This window comes from Megalops cyprinoides, chromosome 17 (genome assembly GCF_013368585.1).
Source record: "Megalops cyprinoides isolate fMegCyp1 chromosome 17, fMegCyp1.pri, whole genome shotgun sequence".
NCBI classification, from domain to species: Eukaryota; Metazoa; Chordata; class Actinopteri; order Elopiformes; family Megalopidae; genus Megalops; species Megalops cyprinoides.
The window spans coordinates 16,246,339-16,264,269 of NC_050599.1; the positions used below are offsets into that span (position 1 = coordinate 16,246,339).

Sequence of the window (17,931 nt, forward strand, 5' to 3'; positions counted from 1 at the left end):
CGCAAGAGCTGAAACTAGAGTCACCGCTGTCGGGTCTGAGAGAGGGTGCTCCAGCCATCTGAGCCTAGCGCTGCTGGCTATTCGGCTTTCCCTTAAATTCCATTCGAGTCTCTTCTTGCAGGCTGAAGACTCAATGCTTTCCTCCTCCATTCCTGTCCGTTCAAGAGGTCCACCTCACCTCGACTTACTTGGAGAGATTCTTTTCTATCCCTAATTACTGTAATCTTGAAACTGAGGATGAAATCTATTACTGTCAAATGAAACGCACTCAAAGATGAATTCATCTCAGTTACAATTACACCATTTGCTAATACTGTGAAAAAAATACAGGAAGATGGTAATCTTTACCATGAAGAAAACACTCTCTTCTTCCTTCTTTATGATAATCACAAGTTATTTGTATTATGGTACTTTGAAATTTGCTTTAAGGTATAATTGTTAGATTTCTTATTGTGGCAATTAGCAAACACACATTCACTTATTTAAAATTGTATTAAACAAATAGGTAGATGAACAGTTCAAGTCATGGTCATCGTTAAAGTCACTGTTTAAATAGCATGTGCAACAATTGTTTTCTACAAACATTTTGAGTGAAGGAACTGTGTAGACCAGGGGTTCATGCTGCTCCCTAGTGTTCATGTAGCTGAAATGCACCTGGCTTCTCATTCCAGTTCATGCTTGGAACGAGGATGTTTTTCTGAGTCCTCCACTGGATGTAACTAGATCTTTGTCTTTTAATCTATGTCTTTTTTTCTGCTTGAACATGCTGTGTGATCTTGTTTTCATCATGCGGGTAGCAGCCGCTCAAGCAAGCTTCTGAATTCATCCAGGAAGCAGAGAGCTATAAACACATGCAGATTCTTACGCAGATTTAATGTCGAACAGACATCTATTTCCAGGAAACGTCACTCATTAGCTGCAGCCAATGGGACTGGAAAGGATTTGACTAATCACACTGACCCCAGCGCACCGTGTGGGCAAATAAGTTTATTCAAATCTTACATGTTATACATTTACTACTGATGTATATAAGACATTTATACCAAATCTCTCCTAGAGTCCAATAAACATTTTTCATTACATAATAAACAATGCGTGGGAGAAGAACAAACAGATAACTGCCCTTTGAAAACAGTAAAAACTGTGTACAAAAAAAGAGCCTTTGTTCCTTCAAGCAACGGCGCTGGCAGCAGGTTGATAAGGACGCTCTTGCTCACATGCAGCAGTGGAGGTCTTTGTTGAGAGGTGAACTAGCTCTCGCCTGGCACGCACTGTGTGTGTGTGTGTGTGTGTGTGTGTGTGTGTGTGTGTGTAGCACACGCACGTGCCCTTCATGCAGACATGTCATAAACATGATAGAAGCACGCTAAAGAGAAGAAGGAACCGGCCTCAGTTCATCCAATCCCTCGGACCGATACAAATCCCAACAACGTACATGTCCGTAACAAGAGGCGTGACTGTCGATTGTCAAGACCACTAAATCTCCTTGCAGTAGGGATGTACTCATTATATTAACATGAAAGACAAACAGCAATACTGCAAACAAATGTCAATGGAAAAGAAAAAAAAAAAAAAGGTAAATCGCCCATAAGAAATGCCATATTAAATTATGGAACAACAAATATACATGAGGATGTGAGTAGGCGCTGAGTCGAGAACTTGCAGAAAGGTATATTTTACAACAATCTGTAGTGCATAAAGTACTGACATTGTGTTTTATTGCTGTTCGCTTCAGTTCATGTATTTTCGTGTAGATATTACATTTTGGTTCTTAAATTTCACTACAGTTAAAGCTCTTAGTCTCGTTAAGCCTTATCACGTCTTGAGGTTAAAACAAGGTGTAGCCGGGTCTGCCTCATGTGGTCGTCTTTGGATTCTAACAGATTTCATTAGACTTGTTTCACTGCACTGCCACGGTAACCACCTGAGGCTCAGAGAAAGCCCCCCCCGATGCACAGACCGGCTTTGATAGCACGCTCGCTCCCAGCAGAGAGAAGAACAGATGGATATAAAGAAAGTATGCAAGATGAGATATGTCATTTTAGTCCTTGTGCAACCGAAGACGCAAAGTAACAAAGATAAGTTTAGGAAATCTTACGAGAGTAAAAAATAGACAAAAAAGAACACATTGCACTCTTCACATTGCGCACCAGAGCACAGAAGTCTTCAGCGCATGCCTGCTCTGGCCTCTTGTCTACACGCACTTAACACGACAGTTCATTTTTCACTCTTTGCCACTTCCTGCTTGGGATGGGTTTAACATGGCAGAATATATGTCCTGACTACCTAGTACAGTTAAATTACTACTGAATCATACAGGATTCATGGGTAACTTTGCTGTTTCCCGAGATAAAGTGAGTAATAATAAGTAATAATACAGTAGATTCCATGGCACGCACATACTCGAGTCTGGACACAGACTTAAGACATGGTGTTCTGCGACACTGCTGTCTATAAATACTCATGTATTTGAAACACTTTGGCAGATATCAGTAACTGGGTATGTAGTGATAAGAGAAAGCAAGGCAGGCACAGTCCTGTCTAACTGTCTAAGAAAACATGAAAAAAAACAGGTTCACAGCTTTCATCTGCTGGCTTACACTTAGTTTAGTTTAGAAGCAACTTTGTCTCTTCCCCTCTAAGATGACCTCTGATACACTGAACCTGAAAACAATACATGAAAGGGTGATGGTCACTTCAATCTAACCGCAGTGTGATTTGTCCTTCACTCTGGGCTCGTTACATTACATTACACCCATGTAATATAAACGAATGTAATGTAATGAGTTGAAATGTATTCCTTCATTTACTATGGAAGCAGTTGCTGAGGTGAATGAAAATCGCAGTGCAGAAGATCTGGGGTGAGGAGGTTAATAGTGCTTTCTTAATTTTGTAATGCAAAGTTAAGGACAAATGTCACAGCGGTTAGATCAAATAAAAGAAAAGACCCACACCTCTGAATTTCATGCCTTGTCTTGAAAAATAATGTGCTAGAGGCCCAAAGCCTCAGACTGAGAACAAATGAGCCAATGTCCTTATGTATATATACGGTCTAAAATATGCAGATCCTCATATGCATCAGCATATTCAGCATCTCTTAATATTTAAACTATTGTATTTTGTTATTGTATCCCTTTATCAGCAATGTGTGTGTATATAAGTATTTGCATAATGTTAGCTTTCTGTTTTGACTAACACTGAAGACTTGGTAAAAAAGGTACAGTTCTGCAGCTTGCTATCTGACTGAAGAGACAAATGCAATTTATATAATTCAGAGGATGGAGAAACAGGGAAACAATTACTCCTATCTCAAAACCTGTCTAAAAGTACAGCTGTGTAGACTTACAGATTGAAAGTATATACAACACTAACGAAGGGATTAAATCTTCCTATCCTCTGTAAATATTCAGGGTTATCAACAGCGGAGCTGTCCTGGTGCACTCTGGTAGGATCCGAGCCGTTACGTTGGGTCAGTCACCACACAAAGATGCTACAAAATGGGGGGAAAAAAACCCATGTTTACCACACAAAACGCGGACTTCTTAAAGCCCACCACAGTTTCTGTGGACGACGACGGGCGCACGTCCTCGTCCGGCGCTTCAAACGCATCTCGGCTCTGGTCTCCCTGCTCCATGCGAAACAAAGCGGAGAGTGTCATGAATTCAGTAAGTGTTCCGAGAGCGTTTCCAGGGCAACCCGGGATCCGCCACCATCTCTCTCTCTGTCTCTCTCTCTCTCTCGCCCTTCCCCCGTCCATGTCCCCATGCATCCTCCAGTGCTTTCCAATGCAGTTGGTTTTCATCACAGTACAAAAAAACGCTTGTAATTACACAACCCCCCCCAACCAAACACCCCCTCCCCCAAACCCCCCCCCCCCGCCCCCACCCATTCTCCACCACTGTCCTCGTCCCCTCTATGAGGAGCTCTCCGCCGACTCCGTGGCTTTCGGGGGGGTCTCCTCTGACAGCGTCTCGCTGGACACCCCCGTGTCGCCGTTCTCCACCCCGTCACTCGCGCAGTTTTTCTCCAGGGCTTCAGGAGGGACGAGAGGAGACAGGAGGACGAGTCACTCATCCGCGGAACCTTTCTCTCACAAGCTACTGGCTTTCAAAGAGGATCACTGCACACCCACCAAAACTGCCACACCTGAGACTTAAATAGCAGGGCTAACCCTTACGTGATTCCCAGGTGGGTCAATGCTGTTATTCCCTTGATTTGAAATGTCTCACTAAATATCCAGCTATATAAATGTATATGTAACAATTCTGAGGTATGGGTCTCACTACAGCTTCCTTCCCAAAAGACTACACTACTGATCCATACAGTACAAAATGGGGATGAAAGAGTTCACAGTATAGCACGTAAGTGAATACTACAGGAGTAGATGCTTAACTAGGATTTAGCTTTCCTAGGTGTTTCTGGACGTGGATGTCCAGCACCTTCATGCCCACTTGCCTTGTAGGGGGTCTCCTGTGCCGTTGCTGCGGCTGGTGGCCGAGCCCTCCTCCAGCTCGTCCAGGTACAGGCGATAGCGGTGGCCGCTGTCGTCCTCGTACTCCACGTTCTCGTCATCCGAGTCCACCTCCGGGGCCACGTACACCACCTCGAACTCGATCTCGCCCCTCTGCAGGTACAGAACGTTATGCACACAACTTCCCGGCGCCCCTCAAAAGGTGCTTCTACACAGACGGCAAATCACAGAAACGCAGTTATGGCTACACCTGTGCGGTGTGTTTACGTTAAGTCTCAGAAGTTCTAATCACCAGGATATATATATAAAATAAAAAGGTGCATGGTCTTGGAGAAATGAGATTTTCACCTTAAACATACATTTAAAATGTGTCACAACCATAAAACAGCTATTCACTAGAGGGTTCACTACTAATAGAGCTTGTTATATTTAATAATAAAAACGAGGAAGGCACTTTAGAACGTACTGTGGGAAGGGAACATTACACTTGGGGACAGCTTGTATTGCGTCTGTTATTTTGCTGATGTTTCAGGAATGATTTTTACACTGTATCACCCAGCCTCAGATGGATTTCTAAGGCCCGCCCATTACACACTCACATTTCCTGTGTCCCTGTATGACTACTGTATAACCACCAGAGTGCTCTATGAGTGGTCCCATGAGATGGGATTAATATGAGAATTACAGTGGGCCCAGTAAAAGCAATGTCAATTACAGTCTCAAGCAAAAAGTAAAAATGGGAAACTGTGATTCTGTCGAACGCCAGGTTTTACTATGGATCATATGACACAACTTTCCAATACCTTTCCCCGTTTTATTCTACTGCCAGTCAAGGTTTAAGGATTGCTTATGCAAAGGATACTGACAAACTGACCCGAGCCTCCTCTAATGCTGATTATGTAAGGGATATTGACAATGTGAACGGAGCCTGCTCAAATCTTGATTATGTAAGGGATAATGACAATGTTATTTGAGGCTCCTTAAATGTTATTTTGCGCTGACCCATTAACACACAATGGGGCTCAGATTTGCCCGGCACTGGGAACTTCGTCCAAGCTGAACCCTGGAAACGCGAGCTCAAAACGTTCCCCGGCGGCAGCGCCGCGCAGAGGCTGCTGGGAAACGGCCCCTCCCTCACCTGCTGTGACAGGATGGTCACCGCCTCCTTGTGCTTGGCGTCCCGCAGGTTGATGCTGTTGACGGCCAAGATGGCGTCCCCCACGTGCAGCCCGCCGCAGCGCTCCGCCGGCTGGGTGGGGTGGATCTCCGAAATCAGGATGGGAACACCGTGTTCCTTCCCCCCCTGAGAGTGCAACCGCATGCCGGAGAGTGAGAAACCAAAAACAAGCAGACAGACAGAACTGGGGAACATGGAGTGCGGCTGAGCTCACCGTGATGGAGATGCCAAGTCCTTCGTGGTCTTCTTTAGACAGCACCACTTTCCGAATTGGGCCGACACCCTGCGTCTTCTTCAGTGCCTCTGTGTCCTAAATAAGAGGCAAGGCACAAAGGCCTGCTTTTAATATGGTGTTTCACAAAAACCCCGAAACAAAACAACTATTCAAAGCTGTTTTGAATATTCCAATGACTACTCAAAACTTTATACCAGAATTCCAACGTGACGGGAGTTAAGGACACGTGCAAATGTTAGCCACTTACGTGTCCCACCGGTGCGGGTAAGGGCTTCTTGGGATCATTGCGCCCTCTGCAGGCTCGGATGACCGTTTTGTGGCGATGCAGGTGGATCTCGGCCTCCAGCTGGTTCCAGAGTTTGTCGTGGGCCGGTCCCTTCATGTCTCGGCCCAGCAGCTGAATCTGCTGCACCCTAAGCAGAGACACCATGACAGATCTGAGCGACTAAAAGTGACAAACAAGGCAAATCTGTTTAATTCCTAATGATCGATTTGTCAAAAACCTATCTGCTGAAATTTCATGACATTTCTTTGACCCACTGAAAAATCAGCAATATATATTTTTTTATTATGGGGCGGTGTCAACTTCCAACAAACAACAAGGATCATGATCTATTAGCAGACTGGTCAAAGTTTTTGTTTCAATTTTGCAATACATTTTGAAAAATTGCTTGATTTTGATGAAAACAAAGTCAGCCTGTTCAAGCAAGTGTCTTTAACAGACGCTTTTCTGGAACAGCAAATGAGTTACTCTCAGGAACTCTACCTCCCGGCCAGCTCCTTGTCCAGGTATTTGGCGGCTAGTCGCGCCCCGTAGACCTCCGCCTGCAGTACCGCAATGTGCCTGCGGAGGGCCTCGTTCTCCTTCTTGAACAGCTTCACCTCAGCCTCCAGCTTCATCTCCTTTACCTTCTCCTTCTTGTTGGCCTCCAGCTCCCTCTCCTGTCGCACACACACACACACGCACACACACACACACACACAGGAAGAGCCGAGTAAGAGTCTGCTGAGAATGTGAGCTGAAACCCTAACTCCGCCCTCCTGTCAGCTCAGCAGCCCGTTGCGCACGGAAAGCTGCTTGAACTTTCTGAGACTGAGGCTGTGCTCTGGCTGGGGGCTGCTGGAGTCTCTTCTCATCACCATTAGCACAAATCCACCTGACAGCACTCCCCAGGGAGGGAGGGAAAAGAGCAGTCAACGGTATCCTAGAAGACAGGAGTTAGAGCGAGGTCTACAGGGCGCGGTGCACAGGGATGCCTACTCAGACGACACAGACAGACCAGACAGGTAACTGTAGCTATGACAGGCCAAAACAATTACCCACCTGCAGACGCCAAACAACAAACCTTCACCTGACGGATGTGTGTGCGGTTCAACCCAGCGGGTCCTCAGAGCTCAGTCGCAATTAGCACTGAATTTAGCATTTGGCTGGCTGTATCAGTGTCTATCCACATCAAAGAGACACAGTAGCTATGTTTTACCACCGGAGGGCGATGCTGAATCAAAAGGATAAGGGTCTGAGGTCTCTGGGTGCACTTGTTTGTGATTTGCAGATGGGTATGTGTTTGATTAGATTTAGTCCAATGGTTCCATCAGAACATGTTTATTCTATACACCATGAACTGTAATTTGCACTTGTAAAAACTGGAACAGTTTTGACTGTGCGATTCACAGTATCCACCGAGAAACCATGCCAACATTAAAAATGATATATAACACATGAAGCCATGAGGAATGCTATTATACCATAACAGACATGTAGCACATTTGCTCCAAATCAGCTTGATGTTCTGATGGAAACACAGTTTGCAGCAGTTACCTGTCAATCACTTCACAAATACTACTCTATTGGCTTGACATCCTCCCAATGCTATTAGTATTGTTGCCCTGAATGCTGTACAACTGGACAAAACATTTTTGCAGACAACAACATGCAAATTCATACACAGTGACTTGACAGGAAAAGGACAGTGGGAAATTAAACTGCAGATATAGTCATGAAGTTTATATACTGAGTGTCAGAATGAATTTCACTATAATTTCACTATATTTATGCATGTATGGTATATAGCATATGTAAGCATATGGTTTTGGATTATGAAAACATTTATCTGGCACGTATTTCATGAATTAATCAGTCATAACAGTCTATACTCAAGTGTCTCTGACAACCGCATAAACACTGCATCCCCTCATTAGTCAGAGAGCTAATTATGCACAGAAAACAAGGTGATTTCACTCATTAACCTTGCCACCTGGGGTGTTTCTAGACCGTCATTTCTAATATGTCAGAAATGTTAGCAGCAAACACAGCCTGTCAATGACAGGCCACGATCTGTGAGACCAGAGTCGCAGCACCAGACTGGGCCGCCATCATGCTTCATCTGAATGACTGCAGAGTTCTGCAGCATCAGAAACACCGAGTCAGAAAAACCAAGTCACGATCGCTGCACCACCACAAGCTGCTGTCACTCACTGAACACTGCGATCTGCCGTGAAAGCACATGAGTCCAAACTGATGCTGGCTGGCTGGGCTGCAACTGTATCGTTCAGTCTGTATCACAGTAGTCTGTGCAACACCCGCTGATGTCCAACGGGGTGATCTATGCAAAACTTTGATTCATCGCTTCTGGGCTTAGCTCCATTGCTGGTGATTCTACATCAGTTTTGCTGACACCATCTCACCCTGTTGCATCACTGAACACTGGTGAGCAAGGAACCACTTGTGCGGTTGTCTGGCCTGTATAATGATGACACTGTATCTGCTTCCTCATAGATGAACTGCTGATGCACAGGTCAGGGAAACCCGCTGTCTCCGATGCAGTGGAGCTGGTAGTGCAAAAACGATAATTATCTTTATAAATCTTGGCAATGTGCTGCGACTCCTTATCTCCGGGATGATGATGTTATTGGACAGTGTTTGGCTGTGACATCTTACCAGATTAAAAAATACTGGCTGTGAACAGAGAGCCAATGTGCTCTGGGTTAGTCCAGCCTCCAGTTACACACCGACAGCAGAAAGGCATTGTTCTCTTATTAAGTGGGACATATTGACTTGTTTCTGCGTTTTTCTGTATTAAATTTTCACTAGGCCTGACATTCATGACCTCATTTAATCAGCTGTTTAAGGTAATGAATATGCAATAGTGAAATGTCACTGCAGTGTATCAGGATTAACCAATTACTCAAACTGATTCCAAAATCAATTTGTGGCTGTCTGCAGTCTGTACCCTTTCTTACTGAAATGCTTGCTCCTTGCTTGGAATTGTGAATAAAATGTCCTGGATTTTATTCACAATTTCCACCACTTTATTTAAAAAAAACATCAATTTATCCTATTCTTCAGAGATAAGAAAATGTGAAAAGCTCCAGTTTAAAGCTTTATGCTGCATCATGGTACACCCTTCTGTCAGCACTAGCATTTGCGCAGGGAGTGTGATGTCCACAGAGTGTGATGTGACTGGTGGTGTTAGCCAGCAATGCCCCAAATTCACTTCAGCTATGAGAAAATCTACCAGCTGCAGGTTCCTGATAAGCTTGTATACTGCGGCTAATTTTGTGCAGCTGCAGTAACTGACTAGCTACTGTAGCTAATGCTGTTTGAAGCACTGGTTATCTATCTAGACAGCTAGCTAGTTAGATGCAGAAATTAAGTCAGTCTAGCTCTCTGAACCCTCCAGTGTTGACTGACACAGTCATCCACTCTATCACTTAATACTGCAATGATTCATAACAACTAGTGAAATGACTACTTCTTCAGAGGGAGAGATTATTAAACCAAACTTTTGGTACAAAAGTCTGATACATCCCTGCCATTATCTCCTTTAAACTACTTTATCATTGCTTCACAGCAATGCTCAGAAATTAGAAATAAAATTACAACACAAACTGAAAAGACACAGCAGGTTGATCTCATCAGTAGTAACTGAAATAAACATATTAAATATCAGAGATCTGGTAGAATTCTGCATTTTAGTGCATATGGAATATTATTCTCTGGTTCTCATTACAGTGATTTCCAAGACACACTTTAAAAGGTCAATATGTCCAGTGCCTGTTCTAAACTTTTCAATCACAATTTCACGGAATTTCACTTTCTATATGAACTTGCAACTTCTAAATTTATTCTAAATTAATGTTACCTTCAATTCTACACATTTGGAACTGAAATATTAATGTTCTGAAAACTTTACATTTACCAGTCTTCTATTTACCACATCTCTTAAAGATAAGGACTACCAGTGTTAAATATCCCCCCAGATTTGCCCCCAGTTTTTTTTTTTTTTTTTTTTTTTTTATGTGGGGCCATTGTTAGAGACAGTGTGGATGGGGTTGCAGAGTTTGACGGGACACGACATTTGGACAAAGCAGGACGAGGAAGCGCTGAGACTTTGAGATGAGAGGACAGACGCAGGCAAGGGGCACGCCGAGACTTACCATCTCCTCCACTGAAGGAACAGACTTAGGGCAGGAGAGAAAAACAGAGATGTCAAAGGTTAGAAGGTCAGCACAGCAATTACAGCCAAGCAGCGGCACACCCGGCCGTTTGCTCACTACGGGGCAAAAATGTGACAGTGAGGATATGACAACTCAGGCCCTGTACCCAATCAAACAAAATGTAGGACAGCATAAGATAGTATGGTGTAACGTTGTTTGTACTTTACGTTTCTTAAGGAAGGAATATTATCACCAGTTAGTGGTCAGTATTTGTAAAAGATTAAGGGTGCCACAATAAACAAGACAGCAAGACAACGAAGCTTGAATGATCTCATATTTGCATGCTTATCTTGTTTTATCTGTGTATTATTTGTTCTCAGAACAAGATTTTGCGTAGCACCTTAACATGCAGTGCCATGACTAAAATGTATGGTCATAACCTATTACTACTATGTACAGTCTACTGTGTTGTGCCACAAATACCTTTTTCTTTGAGGTTAAACTCAAACCCTTTTTCCAGCCTGTGCTACCTGCTACATTCTTGTGTGTAAGGGCACTCAGTGTTGTTGGTTAGCTTCAGCAAATACTCATTAGGAATAAAACACAGCTATTCTCTTCCTTGTGTTCTAGTGAACAGCAATACGCAAAGAGAAATATGTATTGCACCGGTATCATCATCCTAACTCAGCATCTAAGGCTGGGATAGGAACAGAAATGTGAGAGAGAGAGAAAGACAAAGAAAGGGAGAGAGAGAGAGAAAAAAAATAAGAAAGAAAAAGACAGGTCAGAGTATAGAGTGATGATGGCAGTGCCCACCAGCTTGGCTTTGATGGAGCCCGAGTCTACGCCCTGGCCTGTTTTGGCGTGGAGCTGTAGCTGGATGGCGTGGAGCTGCAGCAGCTGGTCGTGGACCTCCTTCTCCACCACCGCCTTCTCCGCCTGGACATCCGTCAGCTCCGACTTCAGGTCCACCACCTGGGCCTGGGACACACAGGGGACAAAGGCTGCTTCAGGCCTGCTCTTTAACTTCTAGCAGTTCCACTCTTAACTTTAACAGTCACTCTCTTTAACGTCTAATAGTCCTACTCTCTAACTTCCAACAGTCCCATTCTCGCTTCTAAAAGTCCCACTCAAATTCCCGACAGTTACACTGACACCGAGAACCTTTCTGAGGGGATTTCGTTCTCGTTTTGACTTCCTGTTTGAATGTCAGACAAGCTGAACACATCTCTGTACAGAGGAATCTGTTCTAAAACCTGCCTTAAGAGCCTGGGGTCTCGCTTTCCTTTCTCTCTCCTTCCTTCATTATTAATGCCTCGGTGACAGGTGACACCAGGAACACGCACCCGGTGCTGATGCGTTTATTTTGGGCACAGTTCAGCCTTCCGCAAACTCATCCTGCTTGTGGCTGAGCAGCCAGCGCGCATCACAGGGGCAGGACGGACATTTCGTTCACATCACTGATGAATTCAGCTAGGTAGCAGCATTCAAACGATCAGACAGTTACAGCTATTGGACTCCTGCACTGAGCTCACAGAGAGCTCTATCGTGACTAATGTTTTTTTTTTTTTAACACTTTAAATGAATGCAATTTCGCAAATTGCATTCATTTAAAACAGCTCTTAAAAACAGGAACGTACGCGAGAAATAAATGATTCAGGGGTTCTGATAATATCGGCATGATTAAAAAGAATTATTCTGCCTTCAAATGGAATACTAGAAAGCGCAGTTAAGACAGGGCAGTCTTCCAAACGAGAACCAGTAATGAGGTCCACGGAAACTTTACCCCTCCGTTAAAGTCAGTGATTAGAGTGTGTCCGTCTATTCTGAGCGCTGACTTTGATGACAGTAATCAGACGGTACCTCCAGAGCCATCTATTTGCCATTGTGTCCCCCAGGTTTGATCTCTCCCACCCAGTTGTTTCCTCTCTCTGATCTTTCCCTTTCTCTGGTCTCCTCTCACTCCCTTGTCTGTGTTGTTTTTCAGCCAAAGGAAAGCAGGAGCTTTCCTGCGGTCTGATTAGAGTACCGTCATGTAGGGCGCTGGGTGCTCACTGAGACGAGCGAGTCAAACGAGCAGCATCTAAAGGGTTCTGTCTCTTTCAGTGCCTGGGGAAAATCTAGATTGCGTGCGTTTTCCCGTTTGTGTGCATTAAAGCTCTTCATCCCTGTTCAGTGTTGAAGTTGTGGCTGTGACAGCAACATTATCTCATTTAAGCTCCTCACTGCAATAAGTAGCAACGTGAGACAGTGGGTAGGCAAAAACAGAAAACTAACTGAATATTATTCCTGTAGCTAAAACATGCCAAACATCATCAAGCTTAGTCTGAAGATGAAAAACATTATCCAAAAAAAACATTTTCTAGAGACAGGGCAGAACTGTAACAGGGAAGTTGCCTTGTACAGCAAGCTAGCTTTCTCAGATGTGGCCGAGACGATCTCCATCTGTTGAAAGCACAACTGTGCGCTGAGTGGCTCCACCAGATGCACTTTTTACAGGGCAGCTGCCAGCCAACGCCCCCTCCAGCAGGTGTGCCTCCTGACTGGGCGGGACTCCCTGATACTGACGAAGAGGGACAGCTGCCACCTTTGCAAAGGACACGATCTAGGTGTCCCTCATATACTTGTGTGACATACACAGTATACGGTATAGGCATGAGCCGATGGAACATTCCAAACCACTCTCACACTTCCTAATCCCTTCAGTAAAACTGATCTCTGATCAGGGAGTCAGGATTTTTGGGGAAGGTCACTGATCTGCTCACACTGTGAGCACTGATCTGAGACCAGCACCAATGAGTCTAACATTACAATACATTACTGTCATTTAGCAGACGCTCTTATCCAGAGCGCTTTACATATGTTACAATTTTTACAGGCTATCCATTTGTACAGCTGGATATTTAGTGAGGCAAATGTGGGTTAAGTACCTTGCCCATGGGTACAGCAACGGTGCCCCTGCAGGGAATCAAACCGGCAACCTTTTGGTTACAAGCCCTGCACCTTACTTCTATGCTACACTGCCGCCCCAGAGTGGCTGGCTCTTCCCATTCAGAGTGTTTTGCGGCAGTCAGGCCCGACCTGAAACAAACAGCTCCCATTCATGCAAGCTTCAGAACAGCACGCCCACACTCACGCTGCGCTGTGAACTCTGCTGTCCTGGTAGTAACTTTTTTGAATAAGCTTTTTAAGGTTATTCAACACAACAACACAAAGAAAAAAACAGATTGATCTCACAGGAGGATAGTAGCAGTAATAATGGATTACTTTTATATACAACATCTTTCCAGCCTTTCAAAGCACTTAACAGTGAAAGGAGGGTGACTCACCTCAACCACCAACAAAATATAGCACCCACATGGGTGATCCATGGCGGCCATTTTACATCACAGCATTCAGCACACATCAGCTAAACTGGAGCGGGAGGGAGTGATTTAACCAATTCAACTAGAGGATAATCTGATGGCCAGATTAAAAGAGCCGGACTAGGAAATCAGACAGGACCCCCTGGGAACTCCATACGCTTTGCAATGAGTGCAACTGGATCTGCAATGACCTTAGTGAAACAGGCCCTCAGTTCCACTTATCTGAAAGATGGGGTCTCCTATCTTAATACATCCAACAGACTGCCCAGGTTTCTGCCTTAGAATTGGGCATCTCCGAAGGCATGCATTAAGTGGATTACTGCATTAAGTGGAAAGTCCCTAGGGAGGGTGAAGACAAGGAAAAAGACCAACCAATGGCAGCAACACAGAGTAGCGCGAACTCGCCTGGCATTTGCAAGCTCATCCACCCACGCCAAGAAAGGGGAAGCTATCACTGCCACTACCATCAAAGCCTTTGCTTTTCTGTTACATTTGACTGCATTTACTTGTCCAGTCAGGTAGAGTATAAGTGATGGGCCTTTGGGTGTTTGTTGACAGGATAACTGCAAAAGTTACAGACAAATGTGATGTTAGTACCACTGGCTTTGGGACCAGACATGATTAGCTTGTATTTTAGCACTGCCACAGAATTTCCTTCGGGTGTTTTCCAACAAAACGGTCTCACCTGAGGCCTATTAAGAATCCACTCATTTTAAGGCATGAAGGCACCAGCTATTTAGGCTGGTTTGCATTTACACTCTAAAAGGCACCACTGTAATTAAGACAGATATTTGATTCATATTTGCATGGCGATCAGAGTAGTTCAGTGAAGATAAATGGATTATCTCTGTCCCTGAAAGCACTGCCTAGAGCACTGTCAATGAATGCATCTTTTCGTTGGTGCTCAGGTGACAAAGTGACAGCAATCACCTGCCTGTTGTCACCTGGGCGTTGGCCTCACGGGGCAGAGAGAGTGCTCTCTGTTATGGGAGTCCATATTCCCTCCATTCCTCCAGAACGCAGTGCAACACGATCTGCTGGCTCAGCAGGCTAAACCCTGTCGAGTGTCTGACAGACCTGTGCTACTTGCCGGTCCTGTCAAATATCAGGGAATTCAATACATGATGACAGCTTTCTGAGATCTCTGTTACCAGACCACCTGCTTTATGCCCCTGGTCAGTGGAGTTTTAGGTAAAAAAAAAAAAACACTGGTGTAGGTGTAGCATGAAAACAGCCCAATACCCAATGCACAGAGAACAAAATGGACTACTAAATACAGCCCATTTCCATCAGCAACTGATTCCCATATGGACACTTATGCACACACGCATCTCTATCAGACTCTAAAAGTCCTCCTGAGTCCATGTGAGAGAAATCACAGGCTGTGTGTGTGTGTGGTTGGGGGGGGGGGGGGCAGGCATTGTGCGGGTCTTTCTGCCTCCATTATGCAGGCTAAAGATTAGTATGATATTGCCTTGGCAAGGCTCATGGGAGTTATTTGGTGAAATTAACATAATGCCGTTTCTTGAAAAAGAGCTTTCATTTTCTTTCAATAATAGTGTCATTCAGAACAGTTTTTTTTTGTTCGGTTCAATACTGCTGAGAGACGATAGAGGGAACAGAGAAATCACACAAAGGGGCATTATTTGTCGTGTTTTATTTCTAGGGGTCTGTGACATTTGGTTGCAGTGCAATCATCTCTTCCAGAGAAGTCTCGTCTTGTGCAATCAACACTGAGGATGTTCTAACGATTTTTTTTTTGTAAAAAAAAACTCTTCAGTTAGCAAGTTTTATATATGTTCTACATTTCATTAATTTTATCTTGCATATTGAGCTTTCATCCTCTCTACTGCTCCATCCAGACAGATAATCATTATCTGTCATCATAAGCTCTTATATAGTCTCTCCATGATTCCAGGATGTGGGACCACAACCACAAAAGCAGAGTCTTAAGTCCTGCACTCTTCCTGCTTATGGCCGACAGCTGAAGGGTGATCAGGGACCCTGTGATAGCGTTACTGATTGACCCCCTTAATTACCCCATAAAACTGGGGGTTCACCTTATCCTTCTTTTGTGGAAGGATTCAATGTTGATGCCATAAGTCACTTCTTAAAGAGTTATCAGCAACTCCACAGCCTCATCCTGAGATCTGTTTCAGTCTAATGTGATATGCTGTATCTTTAACTTAAAAACTAGTAAAACTAACAAAATAAAATCTTGCCTTTGCATTGCCAAAATGCATCTTTTACTGGGATTTATTGTTTCCTCAAACTTCAGGACAAAGGACACAATGGCTACACTGAAATTAGTTTTAGACAAAAAAAAAAAGTCCTGATCATCACAATGAGACTGTGCACAATATTTACTACAGTAAGTAAAATGTCTCCCGCGGATGTGACTCAAAAAGAATACATGAGTTAATAAAAAGAGTATTAGCAATGACCTTCTTATGACGTATGAACTTATTTTAGCATATGATGTCATTAATGACATCTCTTAAAATTGCTTACATTTAATGGATACTACCCTTTGGAAAAGCATTTGGAATACATTTCCTCTGTGGCGCTAAATGGCTTTATAAATAGGCGGGTAACAGTACAAGGAACTAAGTGCTTCACTGCGATATTGATTTACCGTGTGTTACGGCCACTGTTATCAGGACAGAGTCAATACTGAAGAGGCCTAATTTTACCCGGTCAACAGCACTCCTTGGCTAACAAACATCACAGTGTCACTGATAGGACCGATCCCCTCGTAGACAAGAATAAGGATTAAAACTCTTTCAGTTTCCTTAACTAACTAGTCACTAATCGCTGTCACGACACTCACGCCCTCCTCTGAAACAAAGCGTGCGTTTGTATTTTCAGATAAACCTTGCTCATCTTGCACATTTTGTTTGTTAACTGGACGACAGACATTGACCATACAGATCTGTTTTGAAACTAAGACCTAAAAACTGCAACTAACGAGTTATCCAACACCATACCAAGCTAACGCGTAGATAAAATTAAGAAGGTAACTTAATTACTTGGCTTAGGTATTTACCTAGCTAACTAACCAACATTCGCTTTACGACAGTTTTCTTTTGTAGTTGTCACAGCCTACAAAACACGTTTTAAATTTGTTGGCTAGCTAGTTAGGTTGCTAGAATGTTATCTCATAATTTTAAAGATTTAACAATACAATCTAACTGTCTAGCTAACACGATCGGTGCTGTAGCCGTACGCACACTACTAGTTGGCTAATGATCGCTGGTTGTGTCGGTCAGGAAGCGGTGTGTCAACGTGGAACCTCGCTATTTTTGATTTTTCTTTAACGACTGTCGTAGCTGACGTTAACTAGGAACATATTCATTTCATAATACGCATCAGAAGTTATACCAAAACAAGACTAGATAGGCTAATTGGTTTCACAAATAAAATACAGATAAAAATCAGCCCGCTAGCTAAAGTTACATCCTGTTTGGTCTCTCACACATTAGCTGTCTAACGATAGCTAATTCAGCCTGCTAACCTTAGCTGGATCGTTAACTACTAACAACTTTTCCATTTCCGCCGTGTCTTTACAACGTATGCAACAACTGCAACATTCTGCGCTCACCTCTAGCTTGTGGTTAAGTTGGAAGATGGTTTGGGCTTTATGGCAAAGCTGAGCAAAACATGAGCTAAGACTTGTCATCTTCTGTCGGCCCTCATAGGTGATGTCAGCTTGATCGGGGTCGATCTCTCCAAGCAGCAAATCCACATCCACAAACGCCTTGTCAAACTCCTTCTCCAGAACCTCCAACCATCGGAACATGGACATCCCAGAGCCAGGGCCGGCAAGAGCCGATCCCTGGGCTGCAGGAGAGACACCGCCGGCCGAGGCAGACATTTCAGACCGCGCAAGCAACCAGCTTTGCTAATTGTCAGATTACGACAGCGCCCTTTCCGTTCTCTGATGTAGCAACTTTTATTAGATGCTAATTAGCCAGTCGATTAAACTAAAGGCTATGACTTTAGACGCCTGTGACCGCTTTCAGTCACACAGGAATATCTATTTTTGAGATCCTGTCTTCTGCTTTCTGCGGACCAGGAAATCGGAAATCGGAGACGGAGGACTGCAGTGTATCGACTACCACTGCCTGCCACACAGCTGGGCCCGTGAAAGCAAAAAAGCAGCCGAGTGCCGAACTAATCGATGCGGAGTTGTCAAAACAAACGAAACATTTCCTGCCATTTCATTGTCGTGGTGGTTCGCATTGTT

At 44.0% G+C, this 17,931-nt stretch overlaps 1 protein-coding gene across 2 annotated transcripts; it reads right to left on the minus strand.

The window, feature by feature from the left end:
• Positions 1 to 3,896: 3,896 nt before the first annotated feature.
• On the minus strand, positions 3,897 to 17,785 carry gopc (golgi-associated PDZ and coiled-coil motif containing). 2 transcript variants are annotated; one of them, XM_036550491.1, is made up of 9 exons: positions 17,287 to 17,785; positions 11,137 to 11,301; positions 10,321 to 10,344; positions 6,650 to 6,825; positions 6,131 to 6,296; positions 5,863 to 5,958; positions 5,610 to 5,774; positions 4,456 to 4,624; positions 3,897 to 4,032 (listed from the first exon to the last, which is right to left on the minus strand). In XM_036550491.1, the coding sequence occupies exons 1-9, from the start codon at positions 17,557 to 17,559 to the stop codon at positions 3,914 to 3,916; spliced, it is 1,353 nt and encodes a 450-aa protein (XP_036406384.1). In that variant the 5' UTR covers positions 17,560 to 17,785; the 3' UTR covers positions 3,897 to 3,913. The 2 variants fall into 2 exon arrangements, with proteins under 2 accessions (XP_036406384.1, XP_036406385.1); XM_036550492.1 differs by lacking the exon at positions 10,321 to 10,344.
• Between the last annotated feature and the right edge of the window lie 146 nt (positions 17,786 to 17,931).

Excerpts from the sequence above, each read along its gene's own strand:
- gopc (XM_036550491.1), bottom strand. The coding sequence starts at position 17,559 with ATGTCTGCCTCGGCCGGCGGTGTCTCTCCTGCAGCCCAGGGATCGGCT. Across the intron at positions 10,345-11,136 it reads GCTCCATCAAAGCCAAGCTG|TCTGTTCCTTCAGTGGAGGA; the intron begins GTGGGCACTGCC and ends TCCTGCCCTAAG. Across the intron at positions 4,625-5,609 it reads TGACCATCCTGTCACAGCAG|AGGGGCGAGATCGAGTTCGA; the intron begins GTGAGGGAGGGG and ends CTGTACCTGCAG.